The 22704-nt window shown below is 42.3% G+C and overlaps 2 protein-coding genes across 3 annotated transcripts in view; both read right to left on the bottom strand.

Annotated features, from left to right (window-relative positions):
• The window catches only part of aifm2 (apoptosis inducing factor mitochondria associated 2), an 8046-nt gene extending 477 nt beyond the window's left edge, over positions 1 to 7569 (bottom strand). The window contains exons 1-9 of one of the 2 annotated variants that reach the window (XM_046056705.1): positions 7467 to 7569; positions 5272 to 5448; positions 4440 to 4555; positions 3209 to 3328; positions 3039 to 3131; positions 2073 to 2181; positions 1845 to 1997; positions 310 to 510; positions 2 to 233 (exon numbers count right to left, since the gene is read on the bottom strand). In XM_046056705.1, coding sequence (XP_045912661.1) covers positions 82 to 233; positions 310 to 510; positions 1845 to 1997; positions 2073 to 2181; positions 3039 to 3131; positions 3209 to 3328; positions 4440 to 4555; positions 5272 to 5446 — 1119 coding nt within the window. In that variant the 5' untranslated portion in view covers positions 5447 to 5448; positions 7467 to 7569 and the 3' untranslated portion in view covers positions 2 to 81. Of the gene's footprint in view, position 1; positions 234 to 309; positions 511 to 1844; positions 1998 to 2072; positions 2182 to 3038; positions 3132 to 3208; positions 3329 to 4439; positions 4556 to 5271; positions 5449 to 7132; positions 7247 to 7466 lie in introns of those variants that run through there. The other variant, XM_046055880.1, reaches the window with a different exon arrangement.
• Positions 7570 to 12367: 4798 nt separating this feature from the next.
• The window catches only part of LOC123970650 (NLR family CARD domain-containing protein 3-like), a 20024-nt gene continuing 9687 nt past the window's right edge, over positions 12368 to 22704 (bottom strand). Inside the window, exons 7-12 of the mRNA XM_046048828.1 lie at positions 21944 to 22642; positions 21691 to 21864; positions 18256 to 18423; positions 16330 to 16376; positions 16102 to 16167; positions 12368 to 12971 (exon numbers count right to left, since the gene is read on the bottom strand). Of these exons, the coding sequence (XP_045904784.1) occupies positions 12964 to 12971; positions 16102 to 16167; positions 16330 to 16376; positions 18256 to 18423; positions 21691 to 21864; positions 21944 to 22642 (1162 nt within the window). The 3' untranslated portion in view covers positions 12368 to 12963. The remainder of the gene's footprint in view (positions 12972 to 16101; positions 16168 to 16329; positions 16377 to 18255; positions 18424 to 21690; positions 21865 to 21943; positions 22643 to 22704) is intronic.

Below are 22704 nucleotides of genomic sequence, written 5' to 3' on the forward strand. Positions count from 1 at the left end.
GCAGGTGTGTGTGTGTGTGTGCGTGTGTAGGTGTGCGTGCGCAGGTGCGTGTGCGCAGGTGTGTGCGTGCGCAGGTGCGCGTCAGGGCTGCTTCTGCTGCATCTCCCTCCAGCTCTTCCACAGCAGCAGATCTCGACTCTTCCCCAAAGCAACGAGGAAACGAGGCAACTTCAGCCCGTTAAACTGACCGACGCCGTCGTTATGGCCCATCGCCAGCAGCATGGTGACGTTACCTGGCAACCGGCAACACAGACAGACAGTCAGGCAACCAGCAGCAACCCAGAAGTGTGTGTGCGTGTGCGTGCGCACCTGTGTGATATGAGGTCAGCGCCTTCCCGCTCAGACTGTTGTCGATGTTGCTGACGGCGACGGTGGCGTGCAGCCCGGCGTGGTACGCCATCTTGGGCTCGCTGACGTTGGCGCAGTCGCCCACAGCGAAGACGTTGGAGAATCCTTCGACCTGCAGGTGCTCGTTCACCTTCAGAGCGCCGTTCTCGGCCAGAGAGCCGGCTGTCAGCAGAAACATCACGATCCATTAACAGATCATCATCAGTGAACGTGACCTTTGACCTCCTGAGCTGAAGCTGAAAGACTGGAGTAGATTTTTATCCCAAACCAGCCAATCAGCTGTTTTATGTGACCAATGACTGAGTCCAAAGTTATTTCCTTCTGTTTAAGGTTGTTTTAAACAGACACTGACATCTAGTGGTCACAACATCAAACAGTATTCACATCCTTTCACTGCGGTACTTCTACATAGTGGTATAAGTACTTTTACTGCAGTAAAGGGTGTGAATACTGAAATGTTACAGGTGTACATGTTCTTCCACCCAGGTTTAAGATGTTCTTTGGATGCAAACATACGGCGCAGCCCTGAGTATCAGTTCGGTGGCGCGTTTCGACTCTGTGCTGCAGCTCAGTAGATCAGACACAAGAGTCTAGTGTTCAGAGGTTTTACCTTCTAACCTTGGTACAGAGATGTAGAAGTGAACGCCACAGTGTGTTAGTACGCCGTGACATCACTGATGATGGGTGTGGCTCCATTTGGCAGCAGGTATGAAGTAAAATGTGTGTCAGTGTAAAGTGAATCAGCAGCAGGTCACTGATTTAGAACTAAAGCTGTCAGGATGTACAGCAGGAGAAAGTAGCATTAAAAGAACAGACTTAAGTACAAGTACCTCAGTTTTTTGCCTACAGTACTTTTCACACCTTTAAATGTTAGCAGGACGCTCCAGAAGCTCTGCCAGTTTCATTTAGCACCACTAGCCTGCGAGTTTTAATTAAAATCATCTCTTTTTAAAAGTCAGTGTGAGGACATGACACTAAAGCAGTGTTTGATTCTCATCAGCCAAAACTTCATTTTCTGATACGATTCCGATATTAAAAATACGCCTAATATCTGCGATAATTTATCGAATCAATAATCATCTGTTCACACATTGTGAGGACGCGCCTTCCTTATGGGGCCAAAATACAAGGCCCCCGTAACTAACAGTGGGAGTTATGGCTCTTTCATGGGGGCCGGCTCTCAAACGGTTCTTCATTTAGGATCAGATTAGAGTTAACGTTGTCATTATGCAGAGAACAGGTACCGAGCTAATGAAATGCAGTTAGACTCGAACCAGACGAGCAGAAATACAACGTTTTACATTCTTATTTGTTGAAAGAAACAAACACGCAAGATTCTGTCAAAGTGATGGTTAAAAGGTTGGATGAATAATAAAACTGCCTCCCGGACGGTCGCCGGGAGCGACACACGCATCACTACCGATAACGTTACATGTTCATGTGAGGATCTGGTTTAAGGGTCGGTCTCCAGAGAATCGAAGCGTTCGTGCACTCACAGAAGCTGGAGGCGTAGGCTGCAGAGTTGACCTTGAGTCCGGTGCAGCAGATGATCAGATCTGTGGTCAGCTGCTCTCCTTTATCTGTGGTGACCGCCGTGTTCTTCCGGGTCACATTCAGCTGCAGCTCCGACAGGTTGGACACTTTCTGACCTGAAACACAAAACCCCGTCAGAACCTGGTCTGAGCCAAACGCCTGGTCTGCAGGTGTGAACCAGCGCTTCGTACCCAGCAGCAGCTCCACTCCCTTCTCCAGCAGAACCTCTTTGGCCTGCTGTCTGACGCAGGGCAGCAGCTCCGGGTCGGCCAGCCCGATTCTGGCGTGGATCAGAACCACCTGAACATGAGAATACGCTTTAAAACGTGTCTCTGCGTACAGGATAACGGGACGTAAGGTTCAAAGATTAACGGCAGTAGTTTACAGTGAAACACCGACAGGAACACTTTACTGCGCGGTGACTACTCACAGACTTTAACTGAACACTGACGAGATTAAAACGTGAGGAGATTTCTCGTCAGGTTAAAGCCCTGACAGTCATAAACTGCAGAGCAGAGTGAACGGCAGCTAGACTTTTAAAATATTCTGTTAAATATATCCTCCTTTTCTCTGGAACACAGATACGGGACAGATTCTGCAGAAAGTTTTCAACGTGAGCAGAAAAGCTGCTGAAACACAGGAGCTGTTAAAATCCAGGAGTTTATCACTGAATTAAAATTAAATAAATTATTATTAAGGTGAAAAGGAGCCACGGTCACATTTAAAGAGGTCACTTCCCCAAACATGGACACAAAGAGGAGGGAAGACTGAACCATGACTCAGCAGATATTAAATAAGTTGATCTACAGGAGAAACTGATCTGAGAGCAGCACTGACTTAGACTCACTTACATAAATAAAAACCATTTCCAGCTGAAACCAGTGCAGAAAAAAATAAATAAATCCGCAGAATGCAGGAAACAAAGTTTTTAATGGTCGAAATGTTCATATCATCTCTCGTCACGCCGCTGATGAATGCAAGACTTTTACTTGTAGTGCAGCATTTCCACAGTGAGTTAATACTGATCCTTACTTACTACGTTCTTCCACCTCTGCAAGTTCTTTATCTCAGCAGCACAGTTAGAAAACAGCGTAAAGAACATTTTATCTGACTGACAGACTCAGGTCAGAGGTCAGAGGTCACTCAGATCTGATCACCTTCTTGTCTGGATACTCCGTCTTGATCTCAGCAGCCATCTCCACGCCGGTCGACCCTCCTCCGACCACCAGCACAGAGTCGGCTGCCTGGACCTGAACACACACACAGGTTTAACGGGGGGTAATGATGCGGCTCTCTGCAGACCCTGGTATCCACTGACGCATCGTACCTGCTGGATGAAGTCCTCGTACGTTTGGACGGCGGTCTGATACGACGCCACGGTGTTGAACTTCCCGGGGAACGCTCCATCGGTCCCAGTACACAGGATGAGGTGTGAGTACTGGATCTCCTGCAGCACACAAACAAACTGGTAAATAAGCAAGGTGGACCTCCAACCACCAGAGGGCAGCAAACTGCAAACTGTGTCTTAAAACCTTGTTATCTTGGTCTGTTGGATGTAAATCAGCCTTCACTTGCAGATTATTTGGCCTGTTTCTACGAATGATAACATATATATAATAATTATAAGTCAACTAGATCTACAACCTGAAACATTTAATACATTTCTGAAAAACATTTGTTGGAAATCTGCAAAACAAAAGCAACATTTAAAACTTCTAAGCAAAAAAAAAACTAAGTAAAATATAGTTTTTCAAATTTTTTTTTTGATGAATGTGATGAAATTTTTTTTTAAATTAATTTTCTAAGCTTATAATATATAAAATACTAAAATAAACCAATTAAAAATAAAAAACAAACCCTAAATTAAAACAAACAAAAAAAATTATAAAATAGTAAGTAATTTTCAGAAAAGTAAAACTCAAAACAATCAAAAACATTTAAGTAAGACTTCTCAGAAAGAACAAAAAGTAAAGTTTAAAAATAAATATGTACAGTTGAATTATAGGTTGGTGTTTATTTGGGAAGTGCACGTCTAAAGATCACTGATTAACACGTTTATCACTTCATTTTGCGTTTTGTTTAAGCGTTTTTATTTGTTGATATTATAAACATACGTAGAATTCAGCTGGACCATCTTTATCTTTGAAGTTTCAGCCAAAGCTTTACATTTTTTGTGAAAATTTAGTTTCTTTATTTTCTAATTTTTGCTTTTAAGTTTTATTTTTAAAGAGATTTAAATGCAAGTTAATCTTTATAAAATATTTTAAAAAATAATAGTTTAAAAAAAAGGTTTTTGTCAGATTATTTCTTTAATTCCACGCCTTTCAGATCTGATCTTCATGTTAGATCTTAAAAATTTCACCAGAAACCTTTCTGAACGAACCAAAACATTAAATAATGACGTCTCCGCTCCTAAAACAAAAGGCTTTGGAGATTTCTCTTCTGATCCTGTCTGATGAGCAAACCAGTTTCATCTGTGTGTCCAGGGCGTGTTTAGCCTAGCTTAGCACAAAGACTGGAAGCAGGGGGAAACTGTTAGCGTGTCTCTGTCTCCTCACCCGTCCTCCCTCCAGGACGACCGTCTGTCTCTCGGTGTCTACTCGCTCGACTCGACCCTGGACGAAACTGTCTCCAAACGTCTTAGCGTACGGGATGAAGGTCCTCTGAGCGAAGCCTGCGGGAGAGTCAGAGGTCAAAGGTCACACGCCATAACGCAGGCTGAATCCCTCCACATTCCTGCAGGCGGTTAGGGCCACGGTCACATGGTCAAGTTTGCAACATTCCCTCACAGACTTTTTAAAACCTTTGCACACTTCCTACAAGTCGGCCTGTCTGCAGACTCTGCCTGAGGGGATTACCCAGAGTTCATAGCACTGTGACCTTAACCACGTGGTTATAAGGGGAAAGCCGGAGCAACCTTCAGCGCCACGGCCGTGAAGAAAGTAAAAAATGTAAATTTAAAAAGTCCCAACCCCACAATTGTACGTCACGTCTTCTGGCGTCGTCAAAGTAACGTGAAGCGTCGCTAAGTGCTGCCTCATGACACCATGTCGGCCCTCGCAGCCTCTCGCTCAGCTGAGTGTGCGAGGGTTCAGGGTCGAGGCTTTAGGGCGGAGGTCTAGTCTCTGTGTGGTAAAGTTCATCTGTCTGAGTCAGTCTGAGCCTCAACACATGCTCATATAACTATTTTAGCTCCTTCCTCTTTCTGAATCTAAAAAACTATTAAAGCACTCAGTGTAAAAAAGATGCAACATAAATATGCAAATAATAATAATAGTGAAGGTAATGATAACAATTACAACAAACTAACGATGGATCAAAACTAAATTAATGAAAATAAAAGTGATTAATAACATAAAAGTAAATAAAACAACAAGGTCTTTGTGGTACCGGGCTTCACCGACGCTCTGAGAGCCGCCACGTTGTGATGGAAAGCGTCTCTCATGTCGATCAGAGTGAAGCAGAGTCCTCGAGATTTCAGGTGCTGAGCCGCCGCGATGCCTCCGAACCCACCGCCCACAACGACCACATGGACGCCCTCGACTGTGGAAGCCTGACCCCCCATCTCTGTGAACACAGGGGGAAAACCTGAAACACAAAGCAGCGACACGCCGACCTCCTGCCGAGTCCTCCTGATGTCAGGGTGGGATCAGGTTCACCTCTGACCCCCCAGAGTCAAGCAGCAAGACTTTATTACATGTTAAAGTCCTGCAGTCAGAATCCTACTCAGGTATGAGGCTGAAAGTATCCAAAAGTACAACAACATACAAGCTGGATTAAGGAACATGTTCATGAAGAGCTGCATTCTTTACATGAGTAGGAGGAAACGAGTCAGACGGTTCAGGGTCATTAAACAGGGAAGGTTTCTGACGTCATCTCTTCATCAGGGAGGAAACTGTTCTTGTTTTCTAGATACTTTTACTTAAGTAAAGGATGCGAGTACTTCTTCCCACCGCTGCACACTACAACAATAACTTCTCTATGTTCCTGGCAGAGCAGCAGAACTCTGACCTGAAACACATTCGTCATCAAACGGGCTGAAATAGAAACGATTAAATAACTTTAAGTTCTCGTTAGTTAAAAAAAGCTGCAGCTGAACTTCAGTATTTAGTCCGACTCTTACTGTGAACTGTGCAGCTGTATTTTATATTCAGGACCCTGCTGCTGCTGCTGCTGACAGTCACATAAAAGAGGCTCTCTTTGGCACTTTGACCCCCTTTGGGCCCCTGGGCCCAGTAGGCCTGCACAGTAATCCATCCATGAATACTAATAGGGATGTTTTCCAATCACAAAACCACGTATTAAACAATCAAACCGTCTGAGGGAGAGAAAATGCAAAGTCACATTCAATAATCTGAACATCAGATGTGTGACAGCGAACTAACCGTCGATCCTCGTGGTCACAGTTTGAGGCTGATAACACGAGATCCGGTCTATGATGTGGTCCCCCAGGTTCAGTACACCACTGAACCTGGACCTGAACTGAACCTGGGGGACCACGAGAGACCGCTGCTCATCCCCACCAGACTGGACTGGGACTGGACACAGACCTGCCCTTCTGGATCTTGGACTTCCTGAAAGCCAGACAGTCGGGGGTGGGGGGGGTTCTGCAGAACTACACCGCCACACAAACAGCTGCAGAACCAGAGCCCGTAGGATTATAAAGGATCCTCACCAGCCAACAGCAGACTGATCCAGCAGGACCCCCATCAGGTTCCACATGCTCACAAAGCACACACACCTATAATATTACTGTAAATATGTTTATTTATTTTGCATTGTTGCTTTTAGTTCTGCTGTTTTTCATGTCACTGCACCTCCTGCAGCAGCAGCTTCCCTACAGGTAACAGAATATTTGGACTTCAGCTATTATCACAGATTTTATTTTGAGTCAGGTCACTAATAAAATAATCAGCTGGCTGTTGAAGCTCCTCCTCCTGCCCCTTCACTCCTTTTAAATGATTTTCCTCTAACTTGCAAACAAAGTAAGTAAGTAGGTAATTGTACTTCGAAACAAAATGAGATACAAGAAAGACATAAATGAGCCGTAACACCCTCCTCTACTGAACGCCTGTTTGCTTTTTAAAAGAATCAACAGAATTTAAACCAGTATGTTCCACAAGTACTGTACTTGTACTGTACATGAGTATTTCCACTTCAACTCCAGTACTTTTATCTGAGTAGAGTATTGTGACAAGTTGCTTTACATTAAAAACACAGACTGGATTTATTAAATATTTTGTACTTTAACCTGCTGACCGCAGAACAACACGAAGATGCATCCGGCACAAAACTGCGTTGAAAAAGGCAAATTTCAGGGTTCAGAGCTCTGCAGCAGTAAAACACACAGCAGACAACAGGTGAGCTGGAACGAAGCCATGAAGGGAAAAAGTAGCGGAGTTACTGGCCAATAAAAACACAAGTCATAATGTCCACGCGGGACCTGCTGACTTGTAATGCAGTATTTCTACACTGTAGTATTTCTACTCTGACAGATGAGGTGTTTCCTCAGCAGAATGACTGACAGTAATCACGTCAGTCTGTCCGTCTGCACTCACCTGTCTGACAACAGGAAGTGGACTCACCTGCAGCAGGTAGAGAAGCTTTGATGTTTCAGTCTCTGGATTTAAACTCTTTAAACTCTCCTCTCTCACTGCTTCTTATTTCCTGCCGACGTTTGTCCTCCTCTGACGACACCGGCTCTCCGCCAATCACAGCTCCGCTCTGTCTACCTGAGGGGAGGGGGGGAGCAGGGGGGCGGGCGCTCCTGCTGCCTTCACGTGCTGTAGTAAATGTTGAAGTCTGACATTTTGCTCAGAAATTCACAGTTTTAAACTTTAACATCCGACAGATTAAAGTGACAAAATGTCTGAAACAACATGAAACAGAAAGTTATAAAAGATGGAAACATAATAATTTATAATAAAAAATACATTAAATATAAATAAAACACAATAAAAATTACTTTAGAATCAATGACATCATCAAATGAAATAAAAATAAAATTTTCCATCTTCTGTCCGCAGAGAGGAAGTCATGCTTCATGAAAAGTGTCTTTTTATTAATATCAATATGAATATGAAGAAGACATGTTGTTAGCGACTCGTCACCCTGACTCAGCATTATGTCATTGTTATGTCACTGTTACACAACTGTCATGTGATGCATCCAACAAAAGTGAACTATTCACATTTCAGTAGCAGCAGAAGTCAAAAAGATCAGTGACATGTTTGATGTGAGTAAAAGTTACTTTGAGTAAATGTTTATTTTTTATTTTATCTGTTTTTTCCTGTTTTATTTAGAAGATGAATTTGACACGTTTGTAAATCTTGAAATATTCCCATCCAGTAAATCTTCAAGCAGAACAAGTAAATGTGCAGTTTATAAATACGACCCTGTTTGAAGCTAATGAGAGACTGAGAGGCTGATGAAATGGAAAAACTCACACTGTACATGAAATAAAGACTTATCGTATCATCCTGTGATGTTATAAATAATAAATTTACTTTATTGTGTAATTTTGATAAATGTCAGATAGTTTGAAACTCTGATGTGAAACTGAGTTATAGAGGCCTGCAGCAGTGGAAGAAGGATTCAGATCTTTTACTTCAGCAAATACCGCTACCATACTGAAAATAAGTTAATCCGTTTAATAGCCTATTAAGAATTATCCACACATCAGTACATCATGTCGTCAGACAGCCCTGTCCGATCGGGATCTGCTGTATATCCTTCTATGCTTTCTTCAAAGCCACCATTTACAGAACCAGTCATTTTACCTCGCAGAACGTGGGAGATGCTGGTCTACAGCTGCCTCGACTGGTTAGTTAAAGGGTTAAAGGATCACTTCATCTTTCAGTTTATCAACACATTCACTGTTAACTGTAAAGAAAATGGAAATAATCTTTTATATTCCAAGTACCTTGAATTTGTACTTAAGTTCATGTTCTTAGTTACATTCCAGCACTGAGAACATGACATTATTTATCCAGAGGTCACACTCCTCTGGAGCAACTAGGGGTTAAGTGTCTTGCTCAGGGACACACAAAACATAACTTATTATAATTCCTGAGTAACTTCCCTAACACTGCACATGTGGCACATTTCTGTCTCTGTTCCAACGTGGCTTCCATTTCCACTGCTGGAGGGGAACCAAGGATATTTACCGGACTGTAGAACAATACTTGTACTTTACTTTAAGCTTCTACTCCTTTGTACTCTTCTACATGCCAGTTTTAGTTACTTTACAAATCAAAATACCCACACGTGTTTTCAATGTCTCTGGCTGATTAGACCTCCAGTCAGGTGGAAGTTGGGTGGCGATGTCCTGGGAATAATGGGATGTCACCAAACTGTCTGCACTAAGAATGATAAGTGGGTGAGTTACCCCCCCCAGGCAAGTAACAACATCATCAAGTGGAGTGATGAATTTAAAACACTGTCAGGTCAGAATCCATTGTATAAATGAATGTGTTTATCTAAGCTGTGGCAAGATGGAAATCTGCACAACAGTGGCTGTGCAGAGTTCTGCTTGATCATCTCGTCACTGGTGCAGATATCCAAGAAAACCAGGTCAGAAAGAGGGGCGTGTACACTGAGCTATCTGCTCTAAACAGTACTGATGCCCTCTACCTTAAGGCAGTGGTTCTCAAACTTTTTCACATCAAGGACCCTTGAACTGACACAAATTAGACCAGATTTGATCAGATTTTGTCCCAGGGTCCCCCATCTGATTTGGAATTGAGGATGTACTTCCTGCAGCACCTGAAGAAGTTCAGCCTGCCAAAGACAATGATGGTGCACTTCTACACCGCCATCATTGAGTCCATCCTCACCTCCTCCATCACCATCTGGTACGCTGCTGCCTCTGCCAGGGACAAGGGCAGGCTGCAGCGTATCATTCGCTCTGCAGAGAAGGTGATTGGCTGCGGTCCATCAGGACCAAAACCTCTCGCCTCAAGAACAGTTTCTTTCCGATGGCTTCCTCAACAAGGTCCCCACTGTCACTGACTCTCAGGTCCCCCTCCCAAAACACACACTCAACTGTGCTTTATGCTCATTGTATTTTTGTATACTTGTACATTTTTTGATCTCCTTACTTTTTATGTATTTCTATTTCTATTTATGTTCCATGTGTACTGTAAGCACCAATTTATAACAAGGCAAATTCCTCGTATTTGAAAATGTACCTGCCAATAAACCCGATTCAGATTTTTGCTTTTAGATGATGTATTACAGAAAATGAATGAAACCCGTGAACCAAGTAGTCACATATTCTGTCATTGTGCTACCTATGGAAGGAATTATAACAAAAATATTTTCCCCCTTTATGCTGGGGACCCCGCCTTTATTCATGCACTTAATAAAATATTTACTTCCACATTCTACATTTATTGCTGTCTGCTGGTTCAGAGAATCAACAATGGAGACACAGAGTATACAACAGATTACAGTAATCACCATGTACATGAAAATAATCAGAACATGAACTAAAATTGAACAAACAGGCACCAAACACATTGTGATGACTGGATAAGTAGCAACTACATCTCATTTGATTCCAAAATTTACTCACAGGTTTATCTGAAGGTCGAGCATCTTCTTTTCCAGGGTTGGTGAGTAATAAATCACATGTAACAGCATTAAGTAATTAGGATACAACAAAAAGTAACTGTATTCCATAACAGTCCAGAAAAAAAGACAGGATCAGATTACCGGTACATTTTGGGATTACTCATAAGGATTACTTAAAGTTCTGATGAAACAGAAGGCGGAGTGCTATTTGCTTCCATATATGTATGTGCTTCTTGTAAAAAGACAAAGCTAGAGAGGGACTTGTTGCATAGTGCCTGGCGTGTAGCCCGTTGAATGGGCGTTATGCCAAACTGCTGTTCTTCAATTATAATAAAAATCTCCTCCTCAGACCACCGCTGCATAACATCATCATAGTCTTATAACTTAATCTCAGATATTGCTAAACATCTGAGATTTCAGTGTTGCCACAGTATTTCACCATCTTTGCACACACCATCACACACAACCTCATTTTTATATCTTCACAGCTAAAATACAGCCAGACATGACTCCTTTTACGGCCATAGTCAGTATTCAGTCTTTGCGGGAAATGTGCGGGAAAAGTGCTGCAGCGGCTCACTCTCTAAGAAGCATTATCATCTAATTTATTCAAGGCATAAAATACCACACGAATAATAAAACCATCAACATTACTCAGTGACATTAATATCTCCCAGTTGTTTCAAACCAAGGAGTAAATAAAATCAGACAACACCATCATGCCTCTGTCCTCTCAAACATCAATGATTGATAAACTAAACCTTATAATTACTTATACTGAGAGACCCAACTGCTAACACATATTGTGTCGCCTGTGTCAACCTGCTGTTTTTACCTGAAAATACAACAAAAGGTTGACCAACCTTCTGGTCCTGAGATGGTGTCTGGCAGACTCTGCACCAGGTCCTTCTTGGTCACCTCCAGAGGTCCAAGAAGTTTATAGGTGTTCACCATCAGATCCACTGTTTGTAACCTGACTGCGTTCTCAAGCTCGGACTCTTTGATGGTTTGGCAGCCTTCCAGGATGTCAGGCTGCTTCAGACACCTTTTGAACTTCTTGAATTGCCCCTCAGTCAATATCTCCAGAGTCTTCAAAAGAACATTTGCCGTCATCGTGGCTCCCATCTATAATCAGGCAAAAAGGGCTCTGATTGGCTGACATCTGAGCTGTGTTTGTAGTTTGAAGGTGTAGCGAGCTGGACTGAAGTTTGTTGTATTTCCCTATTGTACATTACATTACATCTTACTATAGTTAGTTGAAACAAAACCACTTACTCTCTACCAAAGGCACTCCTCTTTTTGAAACTAACTCCTTCACCGTAGAGTAATACCTTCGCTTTCAGCCATGCGTGCTTCCTTGTCTTTCATTTGTCAATTTCCTGCATTATATAAATAAATCCTGGACTGTCTCAGCCTTATTGCATGGATTGCAAAAACCTGTGGGATGTTTTCCTTTGATGAATAGTGTACTGTTAAAGTTGCTGTGCCTAATATTCAGTATGCCCATTATCACTTGCCCTTTCTGTTTTCTTCTCCTACTTTTTAACATGCCTAAACTGTTTTGTAGGGATGTGCATCTCTACCACTGTGACCATTATTATATGCATTTCAATGCATTGACAGTAATCTGATATATTAAAGATACATATGAACTACCGAGGTGGTAGGATACAAGTCATCTTTATTGTGATTCAATGCAATATTGATGCAAAAGAATAATGTTATGTCCCAGCTCACTAGGGGAAAGGGGACGTAGGCATAAACCAGATGTACTTGGTATGGTAGAAAAGTTGTTTATTTACACAAGAGAGTTTACAAGGATCAAATCGGGCAAGTGGGTGCTGCGAAAACATAAACACAAGATAACAAAAAGAGATCCCTCCAAAACCGGGGTTACTAACTAACTCAGAAAACAAAACCTCTCTATTTTGGATGTCTCAAAAAGAAAACACAGGTAGCGCAGCACCCCTAAACCTGAAGAGCTAAACAAAGGGAGATCCTAAACATGTAGAGTGGGTGTCAGTATTTACTCTGAACCCCAGCCCAACTCTGCAGACACACTGTTTAAACACAACTAACTCAATTGTGTCTCTTAACAAAAATAAACCCTTACTGACTCTCGGTAATGAAATAAACCGCTGCAACAGGGTTACAAAGTCTTTAGCTAAACAGCTAACACAAAGACTACTCTTAACAAAATAAACACTGACTCTCAGTAATAGCAGTAGATCACAAGCAGGCCACAAAGTGAAGCTGCTGGAACGAGCACACAATATAAATACATTAGGCTCAGTAAACGCACGCATTGGTCAGCACAGAGGCAAGACAGTAAATGACAGACAGCTCCCTTTGCACGGCAGCATGACGGCTTTTAAAAGCAGCAGGCCCCAAGCACAGCTCGCAGATTGGTGAACGGTCTTGGCTGCTCCAATCAGCATGGATGTAGGCGGGAGTAGACAGGTCCTCACCAACACCAACCACTCCTCAGCCGGGGATTGCACAGCCTGCTTAGTATACTGGAAATACACACGAACAGTAACGAAATACAACGGCCGTAACACTCCCCCGATTAAAATATTAAATATTATTAATATTATATTAAAGATTGACATAACACCCCCATCCCATGTTACTTCATTCACTACAGCCTAGAAAGGGCATCAGCCAACACATTTTCAGAACCCTTCTTGTGGTGGATCTTTAGGTTGTAGTCATGTACTACTGTATTAAGGCCCATCGCATGAGACGCTGGTTATGAATGTACATGCTAGACAAAAAAACAAAGGGATTATGGTCGGTATAGGTCACCACTGGCAGAGAGCTAGAGCCAACATATATCTCAAAGTGTTGCAAGGCCAACAGCAAAGCAAGGGTTTCTTTCTCTATAGTAGAGTAATTGAGCTGGTGCTTGTTAAACTTCCTAGAGAAATAGCATACAGCTTCCTCCTGAAGTAGGACAGCACCAGCCCCAACAGCACTGGCGTCAACCTCTAACTTGAATATGGCAGAGCACAGCCGAGCAGTCGAAACAACATTTCATTACTTCTTGTGATGCGCATTAGCCTGGGGTAAGCGCTCTCTGAACTGGCGTAGTCTAACACGTTTTTGGCAGGCGATAACGCGTGAGAGAAAAACTGGTCGTGTAGCACTGGTGGGCCACGGGTTGTGGGACCAACAAGCTGTGCAGGACTTAGTATGGGGTACTAAGAGCGGAAAATTTACCTACACAGTCAATTAAAAAACGATCAAAAGGCTCTTCCATCACTGGAATCAGACATGAGGGCGCGGGGGGAATAACCTGGTTTGGTTTACCTACCATCTGACATACATGTATGTCTTAGTGACTCCTAGGTGTCCTGACCATTTACTTTCATGTGGTACTGATAGCACATGTTGTCTATAAACCGAAGGTACAATTACCTTATAAACTGCATCCCAGTCAGAATCGGTAGCTAACAGAGGGGGCCGTCTGCGTCAGTGGTCAGGAAGAATCAGGGAAGAGAGCTGCAGTCAGCTGCTCTACTTCTATCAGTTCGGCATGTTGAATGAATTCAAGCTGCTTTCATCAAAAAGATGAACTGCTGAGGACATTCAGACCTGTAATGGAGTATTATTGTAATGTAATATTATTATTTTTACTGCAGTAAATGATGTGAACACTTCCTCCACCACTGCCACAGACAGCCCATACATTGTATATTGTGGTATTGGTTGACCAGATTCTGACTTGTATTTGAGTTGTTCTAACTGCTCTGGAGCATGAATGTATAAAGACAACTGTCAGAGAGAGCGATTTTCACACCAAGTGCGTATCTTTTGTTCCAAATAAATAGAATACTGTTTCAAAATCCGTCAAAGCACAGTAGCATTGTAGCACTCAGATAGCCTGTACTTTCAGCAGGTGGAATAGATGATGAGGACAGCACACAGAGAGAGGGAGAACAGCTAGCAAGTCCGTATTTTTCATTTGGGTATTTTTTAATCCGTCATCCAGTAAAAGCTGTTATGCACAGAAACCTTGCACATGTCCGTTGCATTTTATTATACTATTCATTCACACAGAGTCTCACGCACCGACCTTGAGACTCATGCAATTGACACTTTTCAGACGCTCTCACGCCACACATAAATTTTTACGCATGAGGTACAGCAGCATAACGTCATTGATTATTTGAATCTCCAGACACTCCGACAGGATCGGTCAGGATGAACTGACAGCAGCCTTTCTGATCATGAAAGTAATTTGTTAAATCACAAACACATAGCCTATAGAAATCTATTTAGGCATGATCCATCAGGGTGGCTGCGGTCTTGTTAAGAGTAGCCGAGCTCCCCAATAGTTTGGACCCTGCCTACAATCTCGACCACTGGATTCCCGCAACAGGAAATAAGTTACCCCTTTACTGGTTTTTCTGGTGCTGAAATGTTTCTTGGTGTTTGTGAATTATTAAAAAACTTAATTTCGGGTTGAAATGCGTTGTAATGCGCATTACTGAGATTGTGTGAGATGCGTTATATTACTGCGTTACAGCAAAAAGCAATACTTTACTGTAATTGCGTTACTTCCAACACTGCTGATAACATCGCAGTACGAATCAACTCTGCCCAGCTGATGTGACATGAGCGTACACCGTGATAGTAATCAAGTGGCCCCGTTCTCGCGCTATGAGTCGCAGACAGTTTGTGAACAAGTGGTAACATTTAGCAATCCTTAATATGTAACAGTTAAGTATGGATACATGAAAGGAAGGAAGGAAAAGATATCCAGGGTTGGTTGAACTTGCTTCATGGTACAGGCACCAGAGCAAAATACAGAAACACTAACTGAACAAACCCACAGACCAAAAGCTAACTAAACAGGTACATAAACACAAATAAACGGATATACAAACCAAACCCAAACATGACTGAAACCAGGATCACACAACAGAGCAGACAGACCATAATCAAAGCAAACAACAAACCAGGTAGAGATAACAAAACAACCCAGAGCATACAATACCAAACGGTTGGATGATTTAGACCAATCAGCTGTAACTTTATGACCACTGACAGGTGAAGTGAATAATACTGATTATATGGTTACCATGGCACCTGTCAGTGAAAACCAGTGAGACATCAGGTTGGTACTATCCTGTACAGACTGAACTAACAGAGTCTCTAACAGAGACTCTCCCTCTCACAGTGAACACAGAGACACTGAGGAACCAGCACAAGACCAGACTGCAAATCCAGGATAAACAGGTTCAGTGAATGTGGTGTTGAAGGTGTGGAGGTGGATCAGTGTGTCAGAGGAGACTCTGTAGAAGGACAGAGTGCCAGCAGGACAGTCAATATACACTGCTACTCTGTAAGAGACAGACGAGGAGGTGACGGGTGTGCCTTTGTTATTGTAACAGACATAGTAACCACCATCAGAGCAGCTCAGACACCAGGACTGATCATTCCTTCCAAACATACAGTCATCACTGTTTCCTTTCCTTCTGATTCCTCTGTAAGTCACTGCTATTGAAACTCTTCCTCTCCACTCGACCTCCCAGTAACAGCAACCAGTCTGACCATTTCTACACAGCACCTGCCTCCACCAGCCAAACCTGTCTGGATGATCAGCGTATGATTGACTCTCCTCCACATGTGTCGCCTTACTGTTGTTGTCAGACAGTTTGATCCCTTTGTGTACTGTGTTTGTGTCAAGGGTGAGTTCACAGGAATCTGATGGAGAGAACAAGACACAACACACCTGCAGTTATGAATCTGTCATCTGTTAATTGATTGACAGTTACATGTCACATATTTGACAAAGTGATGTCAAAGTCTACAGATAGTTGAATGTGTGCTGCTTTGTTTCCCAGAATCAAATAAAAATACACTTACATTTTCTCAGACCTGGTCTCAACCATCGGACACCACCAGGCTCCACCCTGAAAGGAGGAAGGGGGTCAGACCAGCACATCCTCTTTCAGAATCAAACATGGACGTTACATAACTCTCATACACAGAGATTTGTTATTCTCATAACGTAATACACTTACAGGTGCTGGTCATATAATTAGAATATCATCAAAAAGTTGATTTATTTCAGTAATTCCATTCAAAAAGTGAATCAAAACCCATTCAAAAATGTGGGGGAGATTCACAAAGAGTGGACTGCAGCTGGAGTCAGTGCTTCAAGAACCACCACGCTGCAGTAATTCAGGCAAAAGGAGCCCCAACTAAGTATTGAGTGCTGTACATGCTCATACTTTTCATGTTCATACTTTTCAGTTGGCCAACATTTGTAAAAATCCTTTTTTTGTATTGGTCTTAATATTCTAATTTTCGGAGATACTGAATTTGGGATTTTCATTAGTTGTCAGTTTTAATAATCACAATTAAATGAAATAAACATTTGAAATATATCAGTCTGTGTGTAACGAATGAATATAATATCCAAGTTTCACTTTTTGAATGGAATTACTGAAATAAATCAACTTTTTGATGATATTCTAATTATATATTTATTAATACTTAGCTGATTTTCTTTTAGTTCAGTGCAGCTTCTTATTGGCCGATAGCCACGGCTCATTATTTTCACTTATTTGTAATATATTACTTTCAGTATTATATCTACAATCATCATAAATTTCATACTCAGTTGTTGTTCGGTTGTTAAGTAGTTGTGTCTAACATGATATCATCCAGCAGCTACAGGCAGGTAGTACAATGGCTTTATCAGAAACACTGAACAAGAGAGGAAATGTGGCTCATAACTAAAACTAGCTATGAGCTAAAAGAAACTGCAGAGCTGCAGAGATGAAGACAACTCCACCACACGACAATTCACCATTACAGAGTCAATTTATCCATTGTCAGTATAGAAATATTGATTGTTGGAGCTTTAAAACTAACATGTTTTGGTCCTGACAAACAACATATTAAGTTTGTGTAATAATGGACATGTCTCAGCAAGACCTGGAAAAACTTGTCCATGCATTTATCTTCAGTCGACTCGATTACTGTAACAGTGTCTTTACAGGGCTCCCTAAAATATCCATCAGACAGCAGCAGCTGCTGCTCGAGTCCTCACTAAGACCAAAAAGGTGGATCACATCACTCCAGTTCTGAGATATTTACACTGGCTTCCTGTATGTCAAAGAATTTTATTTCCTGCTGTTGGTTTATAAAGCACTGAACAGTTTAGGACCATAATATATTTCTGATATTCTGCTTCATTATGAACCATCCAGACCTCTCAGGTCATCTGGGATCAGGTCTGCTTTCTGTCCCCAGTCAAAACTAAACAAGGAGAAGCAGCATTCAGATTGTATGCTCCGTATATATGGATTCTTTTAAATCAAGACTGAAAACTCTTTTTACCACTGCCTTTAATTAAATCAAATGTAAGGCTTTAGATTAATATCGTACACTGCACTGTGACTTTTCCTGTTTTACCCTGTTTTATTTTCTATTTCACAGTTTTAAAATGTATATTTTAATGTGTTTTTTTTCCCCCCTGAGTGGCTTTTATGTTTTATGTAAAACACTTTGAATTGCCTTGTTGTCGAAATGTGCTATAAATAAACTTGCCTTGCCTTGCCTAATGACTGTTTGCAGAAGTGAAGGAGGATGTAGCGGCAGTGCCTCAAAACTTCTTATAGAGGAGGTGGTGATGGTGGATGGTTGGATGTACAATGTGCATGACTTTGACATTGCTGTTGACATCTCGTCTGCTAGCAACAGTCAACACAGTTTCTTTAATTATTTGTAATTTGGGGCTGAAGATATTACAGTTCAAGTCTGCGGCTGCAGGCCTCTTTATACCTGAGAGTGTCCAGTCTCCAGTATGACTGCCCAGCAGACAGCAGCTTCACTCCTGAGTCTCCTGGATAATTGTAGCTCAGGTCCAGTTGTCTCAGATGGGAGTGGTTGGAGCTTAGAGCTGAGGCCAAAGAAACACAGCCTTCCTCTGTGATCAGACAGCCTGACAGCCTGCAAACACACAAAACAACATATGTCATAATCTTCTCGTCTTAAAACGCATTTTTTTTCTTTGGCGTTTGAGTCTGTTTAGAGACACTTGTGTTTCTTCTGTCTTATATTGTTACTTATACTCAACTGTCTTGTTGTTCTATCTTTTAGTTGAGTATTATAAATTGATTGGCCTGTTTGTTTTGATCTGTTTATTTTATTTTATTATTTATTGTATTACTTTGTTCAGCACTTTGGTCAACTCTGGTTTCTTTTAAATGTGCTTTGATTGACTTGACTTGAGGGTACTGCAGTACTGCAATACAACTCATTACCATTGTTGGGGATCAACATAGGGACAGGTTTGGTTAGTAGCCTAATATCAAAAGATATTCTAAAATTATTATAAATTATTATTACATCTCTATTCACAGCAAGAATGGGTTCAAACTTTGGTCGTCCCGGGCATTTCTGTGTGGAGTTTGCAAACTCCCTGTATCTGAGTGGGTCCTCTCCGGGTGCTCCAGCTTCCTCCCACAGTCCAAAGACATGCGTATGTTAATTGGCGACTCTAAATTGCCCTTAGGTGTGAAGGTGTGTGTGACTAGTTGTTTGTCTCTGTTAGCCCTATGATGAACTTGCGACTTGTCCGGGGTGTATCCTGCCTCTCGTCCAATGTCGGCTGGGATTGGCTCCAGGCCCCCCGCAACCCTGCAATGATAAGTGGTTGAAGATGATGGATGGATTGAATTATTAATATCAGAGCCCGACTGATATGGAATTTTTAAGTCCGATTTCGAGATTTTTAAAATCCGATAGGTGATATCCATCCATCCATCGTCAACCGCTTATCCTGCGTACAGGGTCGCAGGGGGCTGGAGCCAATCCCAGCTGACATCGGGCAAAAAGCGGGGTACACCCTGGACAGGTCGCCAGTCCATCGCAGGGCCACACATAGACAAACAACCACTCCGATATGTAATTTATTGGCTGATTATTTTTTCCCCTTATTTTAAGAAACGCATGACATAAACAAAGATTATCCTTAAAATGTTGTTATTTGAGACCTCAACAAAATACCATGACATAATGCTGTATAAAAACAAACTTTTTTATTGTTATAAATATCCAACGAAGGTTAAAGTCAAGGGCAACTGGACTTGGTTGAAGATACTGGAAGATGTTTTGTCCCTTATCCAAAGGACTTCTTCAGTTCTGACTGACTGGCAGGGAAACTCAGCTATTTAACCTCAGTGGGGTCGTTGGCCCGGGTCATCGATACCGCTGGTTCGTTAGTGTTCCTTGTTGCTGTGACAACAGTCGTTACGGTCGTTAAGACTGAGGCCAAGACTGAACGACCATCGTTGGTATCTTCACCTGAGGCCAATAGGTTACGTTTGTTGAGTTTCCTGGGAAGTGATGAAAGGACAGCATTGTAAGTGGGGTATAAGTGGTGGCGTAGACCCCCTCCCCTGTTCAATGACGGCTTCTCGACCCTGGTGTAGATGGCTTCCTTGACACCTCTTTCAAACCATCCATCTTCTCTGTCTAAAATGTGCACCTGGTGGTCCTCAAACGAGTGTCCTCTGTCCTTCAGATGTAAGTAGACTGCAGAGTCTTGACCTGAGGAGTTGGCCCTTCTGTGTTGAGCCATGCGTTTGTGTATTGGTTGTTTAGTCTCCCCAATATACAGGTCTGTGCATTCCTCACTGCATTGGACCGCATACACTAGATTGCTTTTCTTGTGTTTGGGTGTGCGGTCTTTGGGGTGTACCAGCATCTGTCTTAGTGTGTTCTTGGGTTTAAAAAACACAGGGATGTTGTGTTTGTTGAAAATCCTCCTGAGTTTCTCTGATACTCCAGACACGTATGGAATCACAATGTTGTTGCGTTTGACCTTCTTTTACTCCCCTGTAGTTTTGTTCTTCTTGGATCTTGTGGCTGTTTTTCACAAAGGTCCATTTAGGGTATCCACAGGCTGTAAGTGCCCCCTTCAGGTGGTTCTGTTCCTTCTCTCTGGCTTGGGCGCTTGTTGGTATGTTTTCCACTCTGTGGTGCAGTGTTCTCATGACCCCTAGCTTGTGCTCCAGTGGGTGGTGTGAATCGAAGAGTAGATATTGGTCTCTGTGTGGGGGTTTTCTGTAAACACCAATCTGCAGGCTTATGGAGTACTACTACTAATGAACATTAAAGTAAATAGTGTATGCATTGTGGGGGCCAAGAAAAACTATAAAAATTACCCATATACTACTACTGCTATTACGAATATTACCATTAATCATATCTAATTTTTTTTAATATATCGAATTTCATTGCTATAATAATACATTTATTCATTTAGCTGACGCTTTCATCCAAAGCGACTTACAATTGCTATACATGTCAGAGGTCGCACGCCTCTGGAGCAACTAGGGGTGAAATGACACATGACTATCTTATCTACAAGGAGGACCTGCAACTTTGAGATTTCACACCAACGTTTCACATCCAAAAGAAGAGGTAACGTTAGAGAACTTTGTTAGGCAGGAAGCCGTGTTAGATACTTGTACAGCTCACGTTTATTCACAAGTCCGCTCTGGTTTAATCATTTCTGACACGCCGACTGGAGACAATCAGCTCGTACATCTATTTAGAATAAGTTAAACACTACAGTTTAATCGCTCCTTCACTGATAAACACGGCATTGGCTTTGTGGCTAATTTAGCAGCGTTAGCTGCTGTACGTTATGTTATATAATATTTAGAAGTAATGAACCAGGGAGAAATGAGAGGACTGTTCACTAGAAGTGCCGTACTGCACAATCACGTCCGTCAGCGTAATGTTAAGCTTAATTTATACTCCTGTGTATGGAGCCGTAGTCTCCATCATTCTGTAATTACACCCCCAAACGCTAGTCGGTGGTAGCGCTACAGCATCCACTGTGTTGATTGTTGCCGGCCGAGCAGGCTAACTTCCGGTATAGCCCTCCGCTAACGTGAATGGGGGTAAAACTGTACAAGTGCGGCTGGTATAGCCTTTTCAAATGTTCAGCTACCCCAGACAAACCACATATTTACCATTGTGCACTTAGGTTTATCACCAGTGATGGTTATAGATGTCACTGTATTTTATATCAACTAGGGCTGTCCCATAGTCGAATCAGAATTTCATGTCTTGCCTAAATTGACTGATAGTCGAATCATTTGTATGTTTGTGTGCAGCGATTGCCGACAACTGCATGCACGTCGCGGTTCCTCTGGGGTCTATTCCAAGTACTATTTAAAAACAATTTTTTAAATTAATACTGACTTGAGGATTTCCAGGGTACAATGTGGACTCTCCAGTCCAGCAGACAGCAGCCTCACTCCTGAATCTTGCAGGTTGTTGTTACTCAGGTCCAGCTCTCTCAGAGAAGAGGACTGGGAGCTGAGAACTGAGGACAGAACTTCACAGCTTTTCTCTGAGAGGTTACAGCTGCTCAGTCTGAAAAGACAATTACGAAAATTACTTGTGTTTGTGTGATAATTGTTATTTTGATAAATCCAACTATCTCTGTACTTACAGAGCTTTGTTGGAGGCTTTGACCACTGGCATCAGCCTCAGAAGAGCCTCCTCTGAAGCAGAGTATTTCTTCAGGTCAAACACGTCCAGATCTTTTTCTGATGACAGTAAGATGAAGACCAGAGCTGACCACTGAGCAGGCGAGAGTTCATCTTTGGAGAGACTTCCTGATTTTATGGACTGTTGGATCTGCTTTACTAGAGAACTATCATTCAGTTCATTCAGACAGTGGAACAGATTGATGCTTTGCTCTGCAGAGATATTTTCCTCCAACTTCTTGTTGATGTACTGGACTGTTTCCTGATTGGTCTGTGAGCTACGTCCTGTCAGTGTCAGCAGGCCTCTTAAAAGAGTCTGATTGGTCTGCAGTGAAAGTCCCACGAGGAAGCGGAGGAACAAGTCCAAGTGTCCATTTGGACTCTGTAAGGCCTGGTCCACAGCAATCTGGTAGAATTGTGTTGTTTGTTCTTCTGACAGCAGATTGACACCATAGTTGATGAATGTCACATGGACATGAAGAGCAGCCAGAAACTCCTGAACGGTCAGATGGACAAAGCAGAACACCTTGTCCTGGTACAGCCCTCTCTCCTCTTTAAAGATCTGTGTGAACACTCCTGAGTATACTGAGGCTGCTCTGATATCGATGCCACACTCTGTCAGGTCGGATTCATAGAAGATCAGGTTGCCTTTCTGCAGCTGCTCAAAAGCCAATTTTCCCAGAGACTCAATCATCTTCCTGCTCTCTGGACTCCAGTGTGGATC

This window comes from Micropterus dolomieu, linkage group LG01 (genome assembly GCF_021292245.1).
Source record: "Micropterus dolomieu isolate WLL.071019.BEF.003 ecotype Adirondacks linkage group LG01, ASM2129224v1, whole genome shotgun sequence".
Classification (NCBI taxonomy): domain Eukaryota; kingdom Metazoa; phylum Chordata; class Actinopteri; order Centrarchiformes; family Centrarchidae; genus Micropterus; species Micropterus dolomieu.